Here is a 19757-nt window from a genome sequence, read left to right as displayed (position 1 = left end):
GATGAGAAATCAGAGTTACATAGTTCTTGAAAAGATATTTGGAAAAAACAATTGAGAAAATGATTTGATTTTTTGGGAGATGAACCTGACAAGGACTGGCCTTGCTTCTACGTATCTCACAGTGGAGAATCAAGGATCACGTAGTTCTTAAAGAGACTTTTTGCTTGAAAATGTTGATATTTTTGTATTTTAAAAATTTTGTATATTTTTTTTTGGTATTTTTTGAATTACTTGAAAATATGTGTCACACGACGCGAGCAGTCAGACAGACATTAAAAGGGAAAGAAAATTATTTTTGATATTTTTAGAAAATAAGTGTCACACGGTGCGGGCGACCGGACAAACACTAAAAGAGAAAGAAAACTATTTTTGATTTTTTTGAAAATGAGTGTCACATGGTGCGGGCGACCGAACAGACACAATAAAGCAAAAGAGAACATTTTCATTTTTTAAATATTTTTCTATTTTTTTTGTAATTTTTATAATTTAAAACATGTTTTATTTCTCTTTTTTTTAGAAGAAAAAAATAGATAAATAAAAAAAGGATAAAAGAAAATTTAATAACAAAAAGGACAAAAGTGAAAGAAAATAATAATAATAATAATAATAATAATAGGGTGCATGAGTAATGTGTGAGGTGCATGAAGTAAACATAAAACATAGGCCCAAAACAAGATAAACATGAACAGGGGTGCAAGGTTATCAATTATGGTGGTGCACGAAGTAAAACATGAAACAAGGGTGGCAGAGGTGCGAGGTTAGTAAAATGGGGAGTGTATGAAGAAGAGTGAAACAGACCCAACTGAAATACCAAGCAGGGGTATGGGATTAAGAGAGGGGGTGCGCAGAGTAAAGTATGAAACAAGTGTGGCAGGGGTGCAAGGTTAGTAAAATGGGGAGTGTATGAAGAAGAGTGAAACATGCCCAACTGAAATACCAAGCAGGGGTATGGGATTAAGAGAGGGGGTGCACGAAGAAAAGAAAGAAGAAAACCCATATGGAGGTGGATGAGGTAAAAATAGGGGTGCATGTGGTAATGGAGGGTTGAAGGCCTGAAGCTCTTTTCTTTATTTTTGAAAACCCTAATTAACTAAAGTTTATTCAGCCTTATCTTCTTCGTTGACGCAAGCCATCACGACACCAGTGGCAGCGACGCGAGTTTGCTCAACCTGAATCACTGGTGACGACGCCGACCACCGTCACAAGGCCCGCTGGCTAGGACATTGTCGTTCCATTCACCTCGCGTGAGTCATCCCTGCACCAACGTTCACAACGTCTTCTCTTCATGCAAAACCTGGATCGAGACACGGCAGCCGCACTACCGTCACCGCTTGCTCTTACCGGCGACGCCATCACCCTTCGCTTCACTCCGCGCAAAACGCTGCTGCACATGCGTCTCCTCCTTCGCTTCTCCAGCGCGTTCAAGATAGGGGCTGCACCGATCCACTTCGCGACCGTGAGGTCTCGCTCGCCGGATACCGTCGTTAGCGGTTTTAGCCGCCTCAAGGTCGTTGTCGGTCCTGCCGTCACCGTCGAGGGAAACGTCGACGCTGCTGGTGCGCGAGGACTCCGCGGTTCGTCATCACGCGACCATCACTCCTCCGTTCACGTGACCACACGCGACCACACTCCCATTCAGAGCTTCAAATCGCCGGCGGCCTCGCCGGCGGCGAGGTTTCTCTCCTCTTGGTTTTCTGCTTCTGATTTGTATTGGGTTGCTATGGTGATTTCGAGTGTGTGACAGTGATGATGATGAATGAATGTGATTCTGGTTTATTGCTTATGTGTTTTGTTTGCAGGTCGAAATGGTGATGTGATGTTGAGACGGTGGCTCTACGAATGGGTATGTTGCGGGGTTGGATTGGGAAGCCGCGGGATTGGGATGGAGAACGGGTTTTTCGGTGTGTTGAAGATGCCAATCGCGTTAGAATGAACGAGCAAAGAAGGGTGAGGATTGGTGGTTGATTATGGGTGGCTATGTGGTGATGAATGGTGGTGAAGGGTAGGGTTTAGGCGAGGGTGATAATGGAGGATTCAAAGAATGATAATGTATTAATGCATATAGATTCAATGAGCCGAATAAATGACACACGCAAAATTCAATATACATGACTACATTTTATTCATTCTCAATCACAACAGGAGCATCAGTTTCATCTCAAACGTTCAAGTATTCAGATGGAAAACTTACCTCTTGCAGTCCCTATTGTCAAACAAAAGTTCCCTGATCAAATGGCTCTCTTATGTTGTTTTTACGCTCTGAAATGCCATCTATTCCACCCCATCAGGACATGAATCTCCCCTTTTTATTATGTAACTATCTCCTTTGTTCTGTTCACTTTTCTCTGCATCTTCCAATCTCGAAATTTGGGATAAGGTTGAGAGCAGATGTTGCTTTCTGCTCCTTCAGCCATCATGACCATGTTACATTTTTTATATACATATTTTTCTTTTTGTTGTTTTTTTGTTTCATTTTTTTTTACATTTTTTATATACATATTTTTTGAAAAAGGCATAAAACAAAATAAAAAAAATAAAAAGTAAACAAAATATGATTAAAATCAAAATTAAAAAAAATTAAAAAATAAAATAAAAATAAAATAAGAAGCAAAATGTTTTATAGTGTTAGGTGATTATTTTCCTTTAGAAAGTGTATTTAGTTTATGTAATAAACTCAACCAGTGTCAATTCCACAAGGACTTATGCCAAATTTTAAGATAGTTATAATCTGCTATTAAATTTTACATAAAAAGAAAAAAAAATTATGACTTTTCATATTTCTTTTTCTTTATATATTTATGTATCTCCTTTTCAATTTTTTTCCCATTTCATTTTTGGGACATCATTAGTTTCAATAGATAACATTATTATTTTTCATTTCATGTAATAGTGTGGATAGGGATGGCAACGGGGCGGGGACGAGTTTCGCTATCCCATACCTATCCCCGCAGAAAAAATTCATCCTCATCCCCATACCCAAACCCAACGGGTATCAAACTTTTGTCCCATCCCCATCTCCACCGGGTAACAGGTATAATCTCGTACCCATACCCGTACCCGTGTTCTAACTACTTCAATATTAATTTTTATAAAAGAAAAAAATTACGGCAAAGAAAACATAATATTATCAAATATTCAATATTAGGAGGATGATTGTTTCTTTCATATCAAATACTTTGAAATAAATTATAATTGTCTACATTTTAGATTAGAATACCAAATAAAATTTCATGAGAACCAAAACATTTATTAAATTTGCAAACTACAACATTGATGAAACTTAGTTGATAAAATTAAAAATTATTTCAAAAAAAATATAAAAGGAAAACAAATATTCAAATTAAAATATATTTTAAATGTTTGTTTACTTCAATTTTTTAAATTCTAATGAATCTCTTTTTTATACACTAATAAAAGTTATAATACATCACTTGATCAAAATGACACAAAGAACAAATAATAAACATAATAATAAAATTTTGACATAGATTTTGTATCTTTTGAACTTCAATATATGTTGGATAGTGAAAAAAAAATATTCATAGCAATTACATTAAATTTTTATATTGTAGTAAATAAAAGTTATTTATACAATTAAAGTGAAAAAATTACAGTATGATTAATAATGAGTTATAAAATAAAAAATAATTAGATAGAATATATCGAAATATTATTCTACATGATGAAAATAAACAATAAATAAAAATATTAAAAAACTAACAAATGTGTGTTTTAGAAATAATTTGAGAGACTATTGAAAGAAATCGCACAAAGGAAATCAAATGTATAATTAAGGTATGATAAGATGAAAAATACCTTAAAGAACTAATTATTAAATTATGTTTGAAGTGGTTAAAATTAAATAGAAATATCATTAGTGACCAAAAAATTTGTCATTAAATTACAAATAAATTAGTAATTAAATTGGTCACCAAATCAAGTACTGATTCGATCATTGAATAGGTCACTAATTTAATCATTGATTTAGACAATAAATCAACTACTACCACCAATGACGAAAAATAGTGACTGATATGGGTTAATGACTAAATCAGTCATTATTTCATGTTTTTCTTGTAGTGAATTATCATCTACTATTCCTAAATATCATTATATATATATATATATATATATATATATATATATATATATATATATATATATATATATATATATAATTTTAACCACTTCAAACATAATTTAAAGTGAAAAAATTACAATATGATTAATAATGAGTTATAAAATAAAAAAGAAATTAGATAGAATATATCGAAATATTATTCTACATGATGAAAATAAACAATAAATAAAAATATTAAAAAACTAACAAATGTGTGTTTTAGAAATAATTTAAGAGACTATCGAAAGAAATCGCACAAAGGAAATGTATGATAAGATGAAAAATACCTTAGAGAAAAATACCTTAGAGAACTAAGAAAACTTTTCAAATATCAACATATATACTCAATGGTTAATAACGAAAATTATTTTAATGAAACAAAAAAGTTCTTCAAATTAAACAAAAATTAATAATAATAATAATAATAATAATAATAATAAGTAAAGATTTTTTTATATTACCTTAAATTGAGAGTATAAACATTCTCATGTGAAAGGAAAATATATAATAAATAAAAATATTAAAAAATAAGAGGAATATTCAAATATGAGGCATAAAAAAATTTAATTAACATACATCATTTTAATATAATTACATAAAGGTTATGTTAAGATAAAAAATATATTGGAGATGCGAATGAGTTTCATGACAAACCAAATAATTGAAAGAAAGAAAAAATAGAATGAATATATATATATATATATATATATATATATATATATATAGGGTTACTTAATTAATTGTGAATATTTTAATAATTTAAATGAGAATGGAGATATGGCGGGGATATGTACATCCCCATACCCAACTGAAAAAGTCGGGGATTCCCCATACCCATATCCAGTCAATGCGGGGATTCCCCGTCAAAACGGGGACGGATTTGGACAATACCTACGGGGACAGGTTTATTTGCCATCTCTAAGTGTGGATAATATAATGCTTCATTTACCATTCAACCAAATCATACATTATAAAAGGAAATAGAACATTCTATTACGTAATTATACTTACCCACAATTAAAATTTCATTAATAATTTATTTCCTAAATTTCTTATTTATAGTTTTTTTTTTCGATATAAATTAACATATCATCAAAATGCTTTACAACTTAAATTGGACTTTCGTTTTTATTTTTTATGAATATTTGATGTGATAAACAATAGTAAATTAATTATGAGAAATCTATCAATTTTACTTATAAATAAATATTAATTATTATATTTTATTATTTTCAACAAAAAATCTATATATATATATATTTATTTATTTATATATTCAACTATTTTTAAAATTATATTTATTTAATACCATATTTAGTCATTGGATTAAGAATACAAATTGAAAATAGATACATTAATATAATTATAATTAAAAAAGATATACATACATTAATTTTACTCTGACTAATACATAATTTTTGAAAGACTTAAATAGGAAATATCGATCAATATAATATATATATATATACAGACATACATTAATGATAAAATTAAAAAATTGTATAAAAAAATTATATGACTATTAATTCCATAAAAGCATACATACACACACATCTATATATGAGGCAAGGAGTAGAATAATGAAATTAAAATCAAGAGAAAGAAGATGAAGGTGTCTTTGGTTTTGCTCCTTCTAATCGTTGTTTCTATTGAGATTGGTATGTGATATAAGGTTTTTAAGTTGATTTTTGGTTTTATATAAGTTTGTAACATTGAGACTAATGGCTTAACATTGAATATATTATGTATCTTTTGTGAAACAGAAAGCGATGGACCATTGAAAATGATACAGGGAAAAGTATGTGAAGTGAAACTATATGACTATTGCGAAAGCGATAATTGCTTGGTTGATTGCCCAAAGAAATATGGAGCAGGAGCAAGTGCTCATTGTAGCCTCACTGGGGAGTGCTTATGCGATTATCCATGCTAAGGTGCTTGTCACCTTCTTTTATGACCTTCTCTCTGATTGTTTGGGGAATTGAGTCATTAATTGTACCTTTAAACTCTAATTCAAATGAAATAAAATTATTCTCTTATCATGATATTTATTTATGTTCTTCTCAATCACTTTCCAGAGTTTATTATATTCTTTACTTCACACAATAACCCTTGAATTTTGTTCATATATATGTCAATAGATAATGAAATGTTTACTTTTGATCTTATCCATATTAGTTGTTATAAACAAAATTGAAACAACTTTTTACGTACTACATTTCATAAAAAAACTTTAAATATATTTTTCAATTTTTTCCTTTTCTAAATTTATGTATTTCATTTATATTTTTCACTTCTTTTTCTAAAATTGAAGTCTTTTATAATTTATGAATTGAATTTCAATTGAAATATCTTAATACGACCGGGGATTAAAATCAATACTTTGTTAACTCTATCTAAGTTGAAACTTTGTCAACTCCACTAAAATTACAAATTTATTCTTTCTTTTATAAATATTAATAAAGGTCATAATAATTTTATTTTTTATTACAATTTTTTTTCTTATATAAACCAGTGCTATATTTCGTTGTGTCATATATTAAAAATAAGATCATAATATTTTTCTTTGAAAACTATATATAAAAACATAATATCTTTTATTCAAAAATAATATTATATATATATATATATATATATATGTGGATTGATAGAAATATTAGTATAATTTAAAAAATTTAATTAAAATACAATCCTTCAGTTTCTAATGTTTTAATGCAATATTAATCTTAGAGGTAAATACTATTTGCACATAATCGATTTTTTATATTTATTCCATTTATTACAAATTATTATATTTTTTTAAATCAGATTGAGACAATTGACTTCTATGTCTCTTTCTTCTACCTATAAATATCATTTATTTGTTTGGGAAAAACACATAACCAATACTGTACCTCATACAAAAGTGTGTATTTTGTCTTCTTCTCTATACTATATTTTAAAACAATTGTGTTCGTAAAGTTCAGAAATATTTCGTTGCACTCCATCTATTTATTGCAATTTGGAAGACGAGCACATTATATACTATTTGCTCTATGTAGAGGGGCGTTTTCTTTATAAGACAACACTATGCATGTTTTAACCTAAATTTTTCTTAATCTCTCTTCGTTTACAATTTGATCTGATATTATTTATCGTTTGTTATTTTATTAACAACTTTCAATTGTAATATTTGTTTGATAATGAACTTTACCATAAACATACATTGAATTCATTAATACTTCAATTGAGCTACGTCATTTTTGTATGTGATTCTTTTTCTTCTTCATTTATTTACCTCTTCTACTTGTTTTTTTAGAATTTTATATCATTGTTTTTTTTTTGCTTGTGATAGACACTTCATATTAGTGAATTTGTTTTGAGTTATTCCGCAACAAATAAAATACCAAATTATTTAAATCTAATTAAAAATTCTGAAATAATTCAGAAACTCAAAGAATAATTTAAACATTAATTTTATTGGAGTGGTATCATGTTAGCCGAGTTTATACCTAACAGTCTAATGCACAGACTAGGTACGTTGGCGAACTACCTTTTAATCTCATTCTCAGCTAAATTTATCAGTGTTCTTCTTCTAATTTTCCTTTTCCAAAAAGAAAATGATAAACAAAAACCCTTTGTGATAAAGTATGCATTTCATGATTTTCAAAGTCAAAAGTATGATTGTTTATGGTCTTCACTTTTCTTAAAGCTAATTTGTTGGTAGGTTATGTGGGGCAATCTGCCAGAGTGTAGCTTACCGTTGAGGGCAAAATCAACCGTAAAAAAAACATGTAAGTGTAACATAATGACCAATGAAACAATAATTAAAAGTAGTTAACATTTGTACCATAAGTTTAAGGACTAACAACTAAGAAACAAGAAATGGTTGGTTCCATTGTCAACTCAAAAATAACGTCATTTGGAGACAATGGTCGGTTGTTCCTCCTCTTTTTCTTACTGTTGTTGAAGCCACAGTTGGACATGGGCCACATTCATAAGAAAAAGGAAAAGAAAAAGCTTACATAAAAATCATCAATATTCTCGTAGATCTTTCATGATTAAAGGTTGTTTTCATGACAGTGTTCCCAAATCTTCTCATAGAAGTCCTAGAAGGCATGGTATTCTGAAGCATGTCAAGTGTGCGTATTTTTACTTGTTTTATTTTGAAGATGGTAGGATCAGACATCAATATATATATATATATATATATATATATATATATATATATATATATATATATATATATATATATATATATATATATAATACAATTTATAGCATATTAGCGTCGTATATTTGTATTTAATTTTTTAATATTTATAAGATCAATGATATTTATTTTTAAAATATATATAATAAATTTTAAAATATTTGTTAAATAAAATAACCGTTAAAATTCTTTTTTAGAATAACGGTCAAAATAAAAATTTAAAAAAAAAATTTAAAAATAAACTAATTATAAAATAATTAATTTTTAAAATAATAATTAAGGATAAAATTGAAAAATAAAAAATAAACATAAATAGAGGAATTTTTTTATATATTTTTATATATTAAAATGGTTATTTTATAGTATATTAAAATGATCTCTAAGATTAAATTAGGTTTAAAATCTAATAATATTTGAGGATATCAAAAACATTCAGAAAACATCTCATATTATCCATTATTCGACCGAGCCATCCATAAATTAATAAGTACATATTGCTCCTGAAGTTTAGTTTTAATTGGGTTAATCTTCAACTCCAAACTATATCAAATGACACGATTAATGGAATAAAAAACAATAAAGTTTCATTAACTTAATATTTCATGGTTTATGGCTTTTCAATTTCTAAATTGGATTGGTTCAACTTTTATTAACCCTGCTTATAATTAGTTAACATTTATTAGTGATTATAAGATTAAAATTTGTTAAACCAGAACAAAAGAAAAACAATTACAGTTTCTAATAAATTTCAATCAACAATAAATAATGTAAGTAATAGTGGATGGTGTTTCTCAGTATTTTAAAAAAAAAGAATATATTCATTACTATTTTAAAAATTAACATTATCATTTAATTACAAGTTATCTTGCATAATAAATTTAAATTTATAGACATATTGTATGGAATGTAGAAGCTTAAGTTTGGCGCTTAATATTAGTTTTGTGTTATAAATTTTATTTAACAAAAAATAAACAATTATTGGATACATTATCATTTATATTGTGGTATATATATATATATATATATATATATATATATATATATATATAATTGTTAATATAAAAAGATATATCATATTCTAATATTTAATTTTTATTTTAAATATATGGTAGGTGGTGAGAAAAAAAGAAGAAGAAGTAAGTTTTGGAATTATATTAAATAAAGCTTTAAAACATTTTAGATTTGTTTTAAAAAAATTACACTACAATAAAATCTTTAAATAATAACCTATCTTAAACACAAAAAATAATTAGTTATTATAATAACTCATTTAAATACTGATTTATAAACTAAAAATTATTAATTTTTAAAAATTTATAAACTAAAAAATAATAATTGATTATAATTTTTTATTTATAATAATGATTATTTTATAAATCAATAATTTTTATTTTATAGATTAATATTTAAATGATTTATCATAGTAATCAATTATTTCTTATTTCTAAAATTAATTATTATTTTAAAATTTTCTTATAATATTATGATTAGACTATTTAAGGAAATTGTGCAGTAATTCTAAAACAAATTTTGAAATGTTATTTTAATATTTGTGAAAGGTATTAATCATCGATAAAATTATTAGTAGAAACAATTACTTAACGAAGATAAAAATATGTTTCACAAACCTCTTTGATGTATAATAAATTATGTCAATAGAAAGTTATAATCTTATCATAAAGCTCTGATACAAGATTTTCGGATATGTAAGCTACAACAGTTATTGTATAAAACATCTATGAAAGGAAGTTTTCCCACATAAAAAAAAGGATAAGGATCAAAGTCTTATAAAAGATTATACATGTATGTAAAGAAAGTTAGAAAAACTTAAATTTCTTAGAATTTAGTTCATATTTGTAGATCCTTCTTTGTTGTTAAGCTAAGGAGCATGCATTGCAAGCCCTTTATGTTGAGAGTGAACTTTGTGATCTAAACAAGATCTTTTATAAAGCTTGGAGAGACATTGTATATTTGATACTTAATCTTTATGTATTATTGGAACTCTTGCAATTTGTAATAGACAACTGGACACAACCTAATTTTAGGGTAAACCGGATAAAATTGAGTAATAATTGTTATTATATATTAAGTGTTGTATTATGTCTTGGTTGTCTCTTTAATGCTTTACTATAATATTGTGAATGTGTCTCTTAGCTTCGTTCCAATGCTTGATAGGTTGTTATGTGAAAAATGTTTCCAAGTGTTTTTAAGTTCTATTTCAAAGTTTTTATTTTATTTTATTTTAGGCTTAATTATTCCATTGTTTGTTTCTTTGTCATGAAGTGTTAAGTTTGTTTTTTAGTTTTTTTTGTCTCAATTTGATTTGATTCTTTTTTCAATTTGATTCAATTTAGTTCTAATTTTTTTAAAAGTAATTCAATTTGGTCTTTGCCAGTAGTTTTTCACAAACAGTAATAAATTTAATGTCACGTGTTAATTTGTGATTGTTTTGAATGTTTTTTTACATGTGTCACTTCACAGTTGTGCTATGTAACAGTTAGTGTGACGTGGCAGTAGCGGTGTGATTTGACAGTGCTACGTAGGTAGAATCTCAATTTGGTCCTACATTTGTTTTCTAAATTTAATTTAATCTCAATTTTTGTAAAAATAGAGTAATATTGTCCTTTTTAAGTTGAGAATCAATTTACTTTTTTTATAAATTTTATGTTAATCTTCTTAAAATTGACATTTTTATTAAATATTTCTAGAAATATTTTTAAACTAACTTTAAAATATATAAAAATTTATTTAAAATCATGTTAGTTAGTGTTTGAACATGATTATTAAATCTAATGTGGAACACAAATCATGCAACAAAAAAATACATAAACAAACTAAAATTAATAAGTTGAATAGTAGAATTTCTTAAAATTCAAATATTAACTCCATAATATTTAATATAGATTTTAAAGTTAATTTAAAAATATTTCCAAAAATATTTGATAAAAATATTAGCATAAGATTTATACAAAAAATAAATTTTGTCTCAACTCAAAGAGGGACACTGTTGCTCAATTATTGCTCAATTTTTACAAAAATTGAAACTAAATTGAATCTGAAAAACAAATGTAGAGACAAAATTGAGACTCTACCTACAACCACATGATACTGTCACATCACACTGCTACCGCCAAGTCATACTAATTTGCCACGTGGCATAACTATGAAGTAACACGTGTAAAAAAAATAAAAAATTAAAAAAATATAATAAAATTTTTTAAAAAATCATAAATTGACATGTTACATTGACTTTAATACTGTTTTTGGAAAACTAACAACAAATACCAAATTGAATTACTATTAAAAAAATTAGGACCAAATTAAGAAAAAAAAATTGAAAAATTAACTTGACACTTTTTACCAAAAACAATAACTAATGAAATGAAGTAATTAAGCCTTTATTCTAAAACCTCCAAATATCTTATCTTTTCATAAACTCCTAAAAAGTACATGACGTTTTTAGACGACCCACATCAGACAAAAATATTTACAGCTTACTGTTTTGTAATTTTTGAGATATCCATGAAAATTCGTCATTGAGAGCATTCAATTACAAACAATTACTAGTAAATGATAACATATTAAGAGATCACTATATTAAGTCTAACAAAAAACTTCGTTTTCAAACACTTCAACATCATGAAATATAATTAGTGCTGATAAAAAAAAATGAAATATAATTAGTGTTGTGGTAAGTTACCATAAACTCGAGTGTTAGACCTGGAAGCTCTAATCATTTTAAGAGAATTTGACCAACACTGTCTAATCTCAATATTTTAGTCTTTGTCGACTAACACAATCTTGAAAAAATGATCATATCATATTTATCATAACAAATAATAATAATAATAAGTTTTGGTAAATTAGTTTTATCTTATTGTGATAAACAAATCATTTGAAGAACATGCAAACATCATACAAGATACTTAACGTCAACTCTTCATGCAACTTCAAATTATGCTCCTAAAAAGGGGTTAATATGTTTCTGAATGATAAGATGATGATAATCTAGAACTATTTCCAAATTCTAATGACGGGCTATTAGTGGATGTCCTCCTACAACATTATCAAATAAGCTCACAGAACGAGTGGTTTTGTCCCGTTTTTAACAACTTCACACAACGGTCATTTAAATCACACCAAACCATTAAAATGGTGGCTTAAAAATGACCGGTTCAGTTTAACCTAGGACAAACAAACCAAACCAAATTGATAAATTCATAGTTCGAATTAACATAAATTTCAGAAAAAAAATAAATAAAGAAAAACAAGTACACCCATTTGATCCGGTGGACCAATGAGTCAAGTTGGAAAGAAAAAAACATGATTCATGAGAAATTCAAATCAGTCTGTCTGTTTGGTCCCTTTGTTCAATCTAAATAGAACTGTTTGACAACTTTTCCTTGTATAGTCACTCAACCAACTTTTAGGCCATAGGATATGTTGTCGGGAAGAGATGTCTACCAAACAAAAACCACTTACTACTATTATAAGATATTGGTGTGTGTGTGTGTGTGGTGTTTGATTGAGTTTAATTAAAGTCTTGTTGGTGCTAAGTTTAGCAGTTTGCAACTAGTGTACTTGTCTTTCAACCTTTTTTTTCTTCCATTTCAATTGTTGTCATTGTCTTAATATGTTGTCTGGTGCTTTTTAGAGTTATACACTGTTTGCATCTGCCATGAACACTGGGTATGATTACCTTTTTAAGAGCATTCTTAGGACACACTAACTAATGTTGCCATGTTAATGCAGAAGCATGGATGTGTGAAAATGTGTTAGTTCAAGTATTCATGCTCCCTCTTACGCAGATTTTATTTCAGATTTTTCGGTTTCCGTGTTTGTTTATTTTCTCGATTCTTAGTTCATGTTAGATAGTTCAGCATTATCAACCGAGTTTTGAATTTAACCAAGAAAAAAAAAATGAATGGGTATTGAGTACCAGATTTCATTGGTGGGTCTTCTAACTTCCTGAATATCTACAGAACGAAGATCAATGAAGTATGTTAGTTGATAAAGTACTTCCAATAGATTTAGGTATGTTGAGTGAGTTTTTACTTTTTGGCAATTCAAAGCTAATTTCCGCTTCTTCCGGTCAAAAGGTTAGCCATAAAGGATGAGCTTTCACAATGCTTCAAATTATTGATAAGATGTCAGTAAAACTGTTCATCAACAGTGGAGTTTTTCTCGCTTACTTCAAGTTATTTTAATGGGTGGAATGAATCTTGAACTTTGTGAATATGTAACCTGAACCCATATTTCTTTGGTTTAGTCCTCTTTTTATTTCTGTTGTATTGAAACCTTTAGGAACAGATAGAGAAACTGGTGTAGGAAAAGAAATTACTTTTATTGATTGTTACCATTCAATGGCATGAAAAATCTCTCTTGGTTCGTGAATAGTACCTGAAATCATGAACCACAAGCCATGGCTTTGGAGGAAAAAATCTATGGAGAAAACAATCTTTACAGGGGACAAAGATGTCAGTCCTTCTAGACCCATTGAAGAAGAGGTACTCAAAGTTTACTCACTTTTGTATGTTGCTGTTTGTTTTCCCCGTTCGATTATCTATCTATTTTCTTGTTTTCCACTTTTCTGCAAATCATCAGAAACCAGTTATATTTCTACCTGCATAGTCTTGCCGAAGTGTTGATACTGGATCTGAGTTCATACAAAAAAATGCTTCATCTCACAGACAGTAATATATTTTTTCAGGTACACAAACTTCCAATAACTAAAGAATCTGGATCCGAAAGATCATCAATAAGTCTAAATGAGAAGTTGGCAACAGTCCTTCTTGATTCTCATTCTGGAGATGACCCTTTAGCAAAACATGACCAAAAGTCTCAGCAGGAAATTAGAGGTATCTTATTGTCACATTTTCCTCCACCATTATGGTGCTTCTTTAGTGATTTTTTTTTGAGTGTTTTCTGCTTATGATCTCATCTTCCTATTTTTGGGCATACGATTTTTGATTCTGATCTTTCAAATCTTTTGATAAAAAAAAAAAAAAAATAGGCAAGGACAAGACAAAACAGAAAGTAAAATCTGCTGAACACTTAGATGAAAAAGCGTCTTCTGTGACTGTTTCTCCTGCGGATGCAACATTCAAGGAACCTTTGCAGCCACCAAGCTGTGTTGAAGAAGAAGAAGAGAAAAAGTTGAGTGGTGCCATTCCAAAGATAGCAATAGAGGATGAGAAGCTTCAGAAAGAATTGGAAGAGAAGTTGAGGAAAACAAGTAAAATGATAGATGACCTAACTTCCGAGAATACTCATCTTGCTAATGCCTTGCTAACCAAGGAAAAATCAATTGGGGACCTAGTAAAATGTAAGCAAGAAGCAGATGCTGAATTTAGTACATTGATGACAAGATTAGACACCACAGAAAAGGAAAATTCTTTTCTAAGATATGAGTTTCACGTGCTGGAGAAGGAGCTTGAGATCCGGAAAGAGGAGACTGACTATAGCCGTCAGTATGCAGATGCCTCTCATAAACAGTACCTTGAGTGTTCTCAGAAAGTGTCAAAGTTAGAAGCCGAGTGTCAAAAACTCCGTCTTATGCTACAAAAAAGACCACCTGGTTCTGCTGGTATGGTGAATATGAAGAATGAAGTTGGAATGGTGAGAAGAAAAAAGTCAAATTCCAACAGGGAATTGATCTACAAAAACAATGATGTTGGAAACTCTACTGATGTATCTGAGAAAAGTTTGGCCTTAATGATCAGACGCTTGCAAGATCTGGATGAGGAGAACAAGGCTCTCAAAAGAATTTTAACCAAGAAAAACTCTGAACTGGAATCTTCTAGGCTTATGTATGCTGAAACAGCTTCCAGATTATCACAGGCTGAGATTCTACTTAGAAAGGTTTCTGAAAATCAGAAGTGTATGGAGCTAGCTAGGTGTTATCCCACATCAAATGAACTTCCTTTGATGTCGAATTGTGACATTTATAGTGATGATGAGGCTACCTCTTCTGGATCCTGGGCGAATGCTCTTATTTCAGAACTTGAACATTTAAGAACTTCAGAGGCTAAAGTTCGTAAGAGCACTAAAGCCACTGAAGTTTCAGACATGAGTTTCATGGATGATTTTGTTGAGATGGAAAAACGAGCTATAGTTTCTATTGATACACCTAAAGGAGGGTGCTTCTCTGATACAAGTGGTAGGGAGCTAGTGCCAGTTGAACAAGATCTTCTTGGCTTCAGTGAGAGGAAAAAGGAGATACAATTCAAACATACAACTGAAAAATCATTTGACTGGCTTCAGATTGTTTTGAATGCAATCTTAGAGGAGAAAAACTTATCAAAACGAGGTCTTCATGAACTGTTTGATGACATAAAAATTGCTTTGGATTGTATGAATCACCCAACTACTTGTAAACCTGATACAGAAGCAGAAAGCAAGCAACACTTAAGTTCTAATTTGAGAAAGTCAATCCACAGGATTATCAACCTCATTGAAGGTATTGCTCCAAAGCCATTTATGTGCAACAATTGTTTAGATTGCTTGGGGGAGAATAAGCATTCAGACATATCCCAGTCACCAACACCCAAAGACTATTTTGTTCATGTTTTCCAATGGAAGGTAACAGACTTAAATCCTCTCCTACACCAACTTGTTCATACCTGCAAAGATTTGTTATCAGGAAGAGGTGATTTTGAAAGTTTCATTGAGGAAGTAGCATTTGCTTTGAACTGGAGTGTTAATAACTGTGCCACCTCCACAAATGCTGCAATTGCAAGGGATAGGATCAAGAAGCATTTTAGCAATCATTTATCACAAAATGAAAATAAAGTAGATGATGAAGATAAACAGTCTTCTCAATCAGCCTCATATGCATATCAAGAAGATCAGTGTGAGCTCTTCAACACTAAGAATAGTCAGTGTGATCTCCTTGAAGATATTAGGAAGTTAAAAGATGATTTGAGGAATGCAAAATCTGCGAAGAAAGACTTGGAAGAGAAGCTGATGTCAGCAACAGATGAGAGTCAGAACTTGACAAAACAATATCAAGGAGCACAGAATAACATCAAAGGTTTAGAATCAGAAATAGAGACACTGAAAGATCAGATTGAGAAACAAAAGATCATAAATGAAGATCTTGATACACAGCTTACAATGGCTCAGGCTAAGTTAAATGACATTTTTCAAAAATTTTCGTCCTTGGAAGTTGAATTAGAGGATAAAAATAACTCCTGTGAGGAATTAGAAGCGACTTGTCTAGAACTTCAACTCCAATTGGAGAGGTAAAGATTCTATTCTTTTCCTCTCTTATATAAGTTTTACAATTTCCAGTCCTACCACAATTTTCTTTAGCCATGCACAATGAACCTGACTTTGAGAACATGAAAAAACATTACAGCATTGCAAAGAAGGAATCTCCGACATATGGCAGATACGATGTAGAAAAGATATACCAAACTGTAAGTAGTTCAAAGCTCAGCTAATTCTATATGTATCATGAATGACTATGACACTGTTATCATTGGCTCTGGTGGATTCTGCATTATCATTTATCAATTTGAATCAGAAATGAATAACTCATGCATATTTGTAAGAAATAATGAATGGGTTGGAAAATCAACTGATGATTCATTCATTAATAACAGAGATCAATTCTTGTACTCATGTTCATTTATGAAGAGTCAAAGCTATCAACTTTACGTGCATTTTCTTTTGAATTAAACATTCAAATAAATATGTAATTCAGGGCTGGGAGATCACAACAGCTTCATCAAAGTTGGCAGAGTGTCAAGAAACCATCTTGAACCTCGGGAAACAACTCAAGGCACTTGCTTCATCTAGTGAAGTAGCCCTTTTTGACAAGGTTGTCTCTACAACTAGTACTGTGGCCAATCCAACCCAGAAGAAGAACTTGATCAAACGATCCTCTCTACGCAATCAAATGCAAGCTGAGGATGAAGCTAAAGGAATTATCCATAAGTCTTTCCAAACTGAAGAAACTAGCAGAGAAAAAGATGTGCACATGCCACCCCTTCTTCAATCTGAAACCGGAAAATCTCTGCAAAGTCCTAATGACTTAGTTAATTCTCCAGAAACAAGTTCCACTTCAGAGAAAAATGATAGAAACAAAGGCACAGGATCAATGGCAATTGTGGCAGGTAAAAAACAAGTAGGCTTTGGTTTCCTGAGAAAGTTGCTGTCAAGACGAAAGAAAGGGAGGACTAAGGGAACCAAGTTATTAGCCAAAGCATGACTGAGAAGGATCTTGTATAGAATATTTATTAAGACATGGTTATGGTGTAATATGTTTTTGTCTGTTGATAGATTCTAATGCAACATGTTTTATCGGTTGGCAATGGGCTTCTTTGATTGGAGATGATTGAGGTTGGGAGTTGAGACCCAAACAGTGAGCGCAAAAGTTTGGTTTTGTAAATATAACTGATGTAAATATTCATTGGTATTTGAGGTTAATGTTGGAATGTTTTGTTTCCTTTTAAAGACGATATTGTTTTTCTTTTAAAAAAACCGCTGAAATTTTGTTTAGATAATTGCTATAAATTTATGTTTTTTCTGATCGTGGATGAAATGGTCGTGGATGAAATATTGATTTAAAATTTAAATTTAGATTTAATTATGTTTTAAGTCTATAATAAATTTAGAAATGTTTAATAAGTTTCTAAGAAAGTTTCATAATCCACTTAATACTCAAGAATAATTTAATTTTCAATTGAATTATAACAAGTAGTGAGGTGGTTATTATTTTATCAGGTTACATTACTAAGTTATGTTATATGTGATTTTATTATTTTATTATTTTAAAATTTATATTTTATGATTTTATAGTTTTTAAATTTTATAATTTATAAATATATAGCTTATACATTTATAATTATATGATTTTATATTTTTATAATTTTAATATTTTAATTAAAAATTGTGTAATTACAAAATAATGATGGTATTTTTGTGATTCCAAATCTCTGAGCCTCATTATCAAATGTTTTGCATGACATTCATACGTAACTCTAACTACATATTTGTTCCACATTGTCAAATATATTAATAAGTTCTTATTGAGTTGTTATGGTGTTATATTTTTTAAAATAAAATATAAAATTATGATATATTTTTAATTTTTAATTCAAATAATAAAATCATAATTTTATAATTATATAATTTTGAATTAAAATAATAAAATTATATAGTTATACAATTATAAATTATAAAGTTATAAAGTTATAAAATTAAAAAATTAAAAAATATAAATTTTATAAAATCATATATTATAAAATTATAAATTTTAAAATTTTAAAATAATCTATTACATATTAAGAAAATAAGATATCACCAAAATTACTACATTATCCATTATCTTTTATTGACAAGTGTCATAAAATATAGTTTTTTCGTCATTTTAAAACTATGTAACAAAAGGACCCGGGTTCAAATCCTACAAAAACCAATTTGTTTTTATTTTTTCATTTATTTATGATTTCAACTATAATATTAATTTTAAGTAATCTTATTATTTGTAATATTTTTATAAGTATTATTATTTGTAATTATTAACAATATTATTATTTGTAATGTTTTTAAAAGTATTATTATTATTTGTAATTATTAATAATAATATTATTATAAATATTATTTGTAATGATAGTAATAAAATTATAACCAATATTAATATAATAATAATAATAATTATTATTATATGTTATATTATATATTATTATTAGTATTATTAAAATTATTATTATATATTATTATTATTAGTAAAAAAGTAATTAAAAAAATATTAACTATAATATACGAAAATTAATACTTAAATCAGTAGTGAAATTATTAGTATTATTACTATTATTATATTTTGTTATTATAAAAATTATTAACATTATTAGTAATAGTAAAATTATTGTTGTTATTATTATTGTTATTATTATTATTATTAGTATTATTAACAATATTAACATATAATATATTAATATTATGATTATATATGAGTGTTGTTATTATTAAATTTATTGATAATGTTAGTAGTAGTAAAAATATTAGTATAGTATTACTTATAATATCAATATATATTATATTAATCTTTTTATATATTATGAAAAAAAAAAACTAGAAAAATTTATTATTACTAATAATATTATTATTATTAGTTTTAATGATATTATTATTAATAAAATTATTATTATTACTATTATTATTATTATTATTTACGGTTATTAGTACTGTACTTATCATAAATAATATTAGTATTATTACTATTATTTCAATTTTGACACAAGATTATACTTTAATTACTTAAATTTTTATTATTTGGATTGTAGTATTTAGATACACATTTTACTTTTATATATTACAAGATTATATTTTAATTACTTGCATTTTTATTTGCTTTGTTGTTTGTTTGACTTTACATCTCAATAATTAGTTGAATCCAAAAAAGTAGTTACTAAAATTAGTAAAATAATAAACCTAAAATGT

The 19757-nt window shown here is 28.1% G+C and overlaps 2 protein-coding genes across 2 annotated transcripts; both read left to right on the top strand.

The window, feature by feature from the left end:
* Positions 1 to 1020: 1020 nt before the first annotated feature.
* On the top strand, positions 1021 to 2461 carry LOC114176989 (uncharacterized). The gene is made up of 2 exons (XM_028062194.2): positions 1021 to 1674; positions 1800 to 2461. Exons 1-2 carry the CDS (start codon positions 1286 to 1288, stop codon positions 1810 to 1812), a joined length of 402 nt encoding a protein of 133 aa, XP_027917995.1. The 5' UTR covers positions 1021 to 1285; the 3' UTR covers positions 1813 to 2461.
* A 10389-nt stretch (positions 2462 to 12850) lies between these two features.
* On the top strand, positions 12851 to 17768 carry LOC114179282 (filament-like plant protein 7). The gene is made up of 5 exons (XM_028065552.2): positions 12851 to 13816; positions 14020 to 14167; positions 14323 to 16552; positions 16669 to 16729; positions 17017 to 17768. Exons 1-5 carry the CDS (start codon positions 13718 to 13720, stop codon positions 17521 to 17523), a joined length of 3045 nt encoding a protein of 1014 aa, XP_027921353.1. The 5' UTR covers positions 12851 to 13717; the 3' UTR covers positions 17524 to 17768.
* The last annotated feature ends 1989 nt before the right edge of the window (positions 17769 to 19757 follow it).

This window comes from Vigna unguiculata, chromosome 3 (genome assembly GCF_037176805.1).
Source record: "Vigna unguiculata cultivar grain cowpea cultivar isolate G323 ecotype 2 chromosome 3, ASM3717680v1, whole genome shotgun sequence".
Classification (NCBI taxonomy): Eukaryota; Viridiplantae; Streptophyta; class Magnoliopsida; order Fabales; family Fabaceae; genus Vigna; species Vigna unguiculata.
This window is presented reverse-complemented; position numbering and strand designations above follow the sequence as displayed.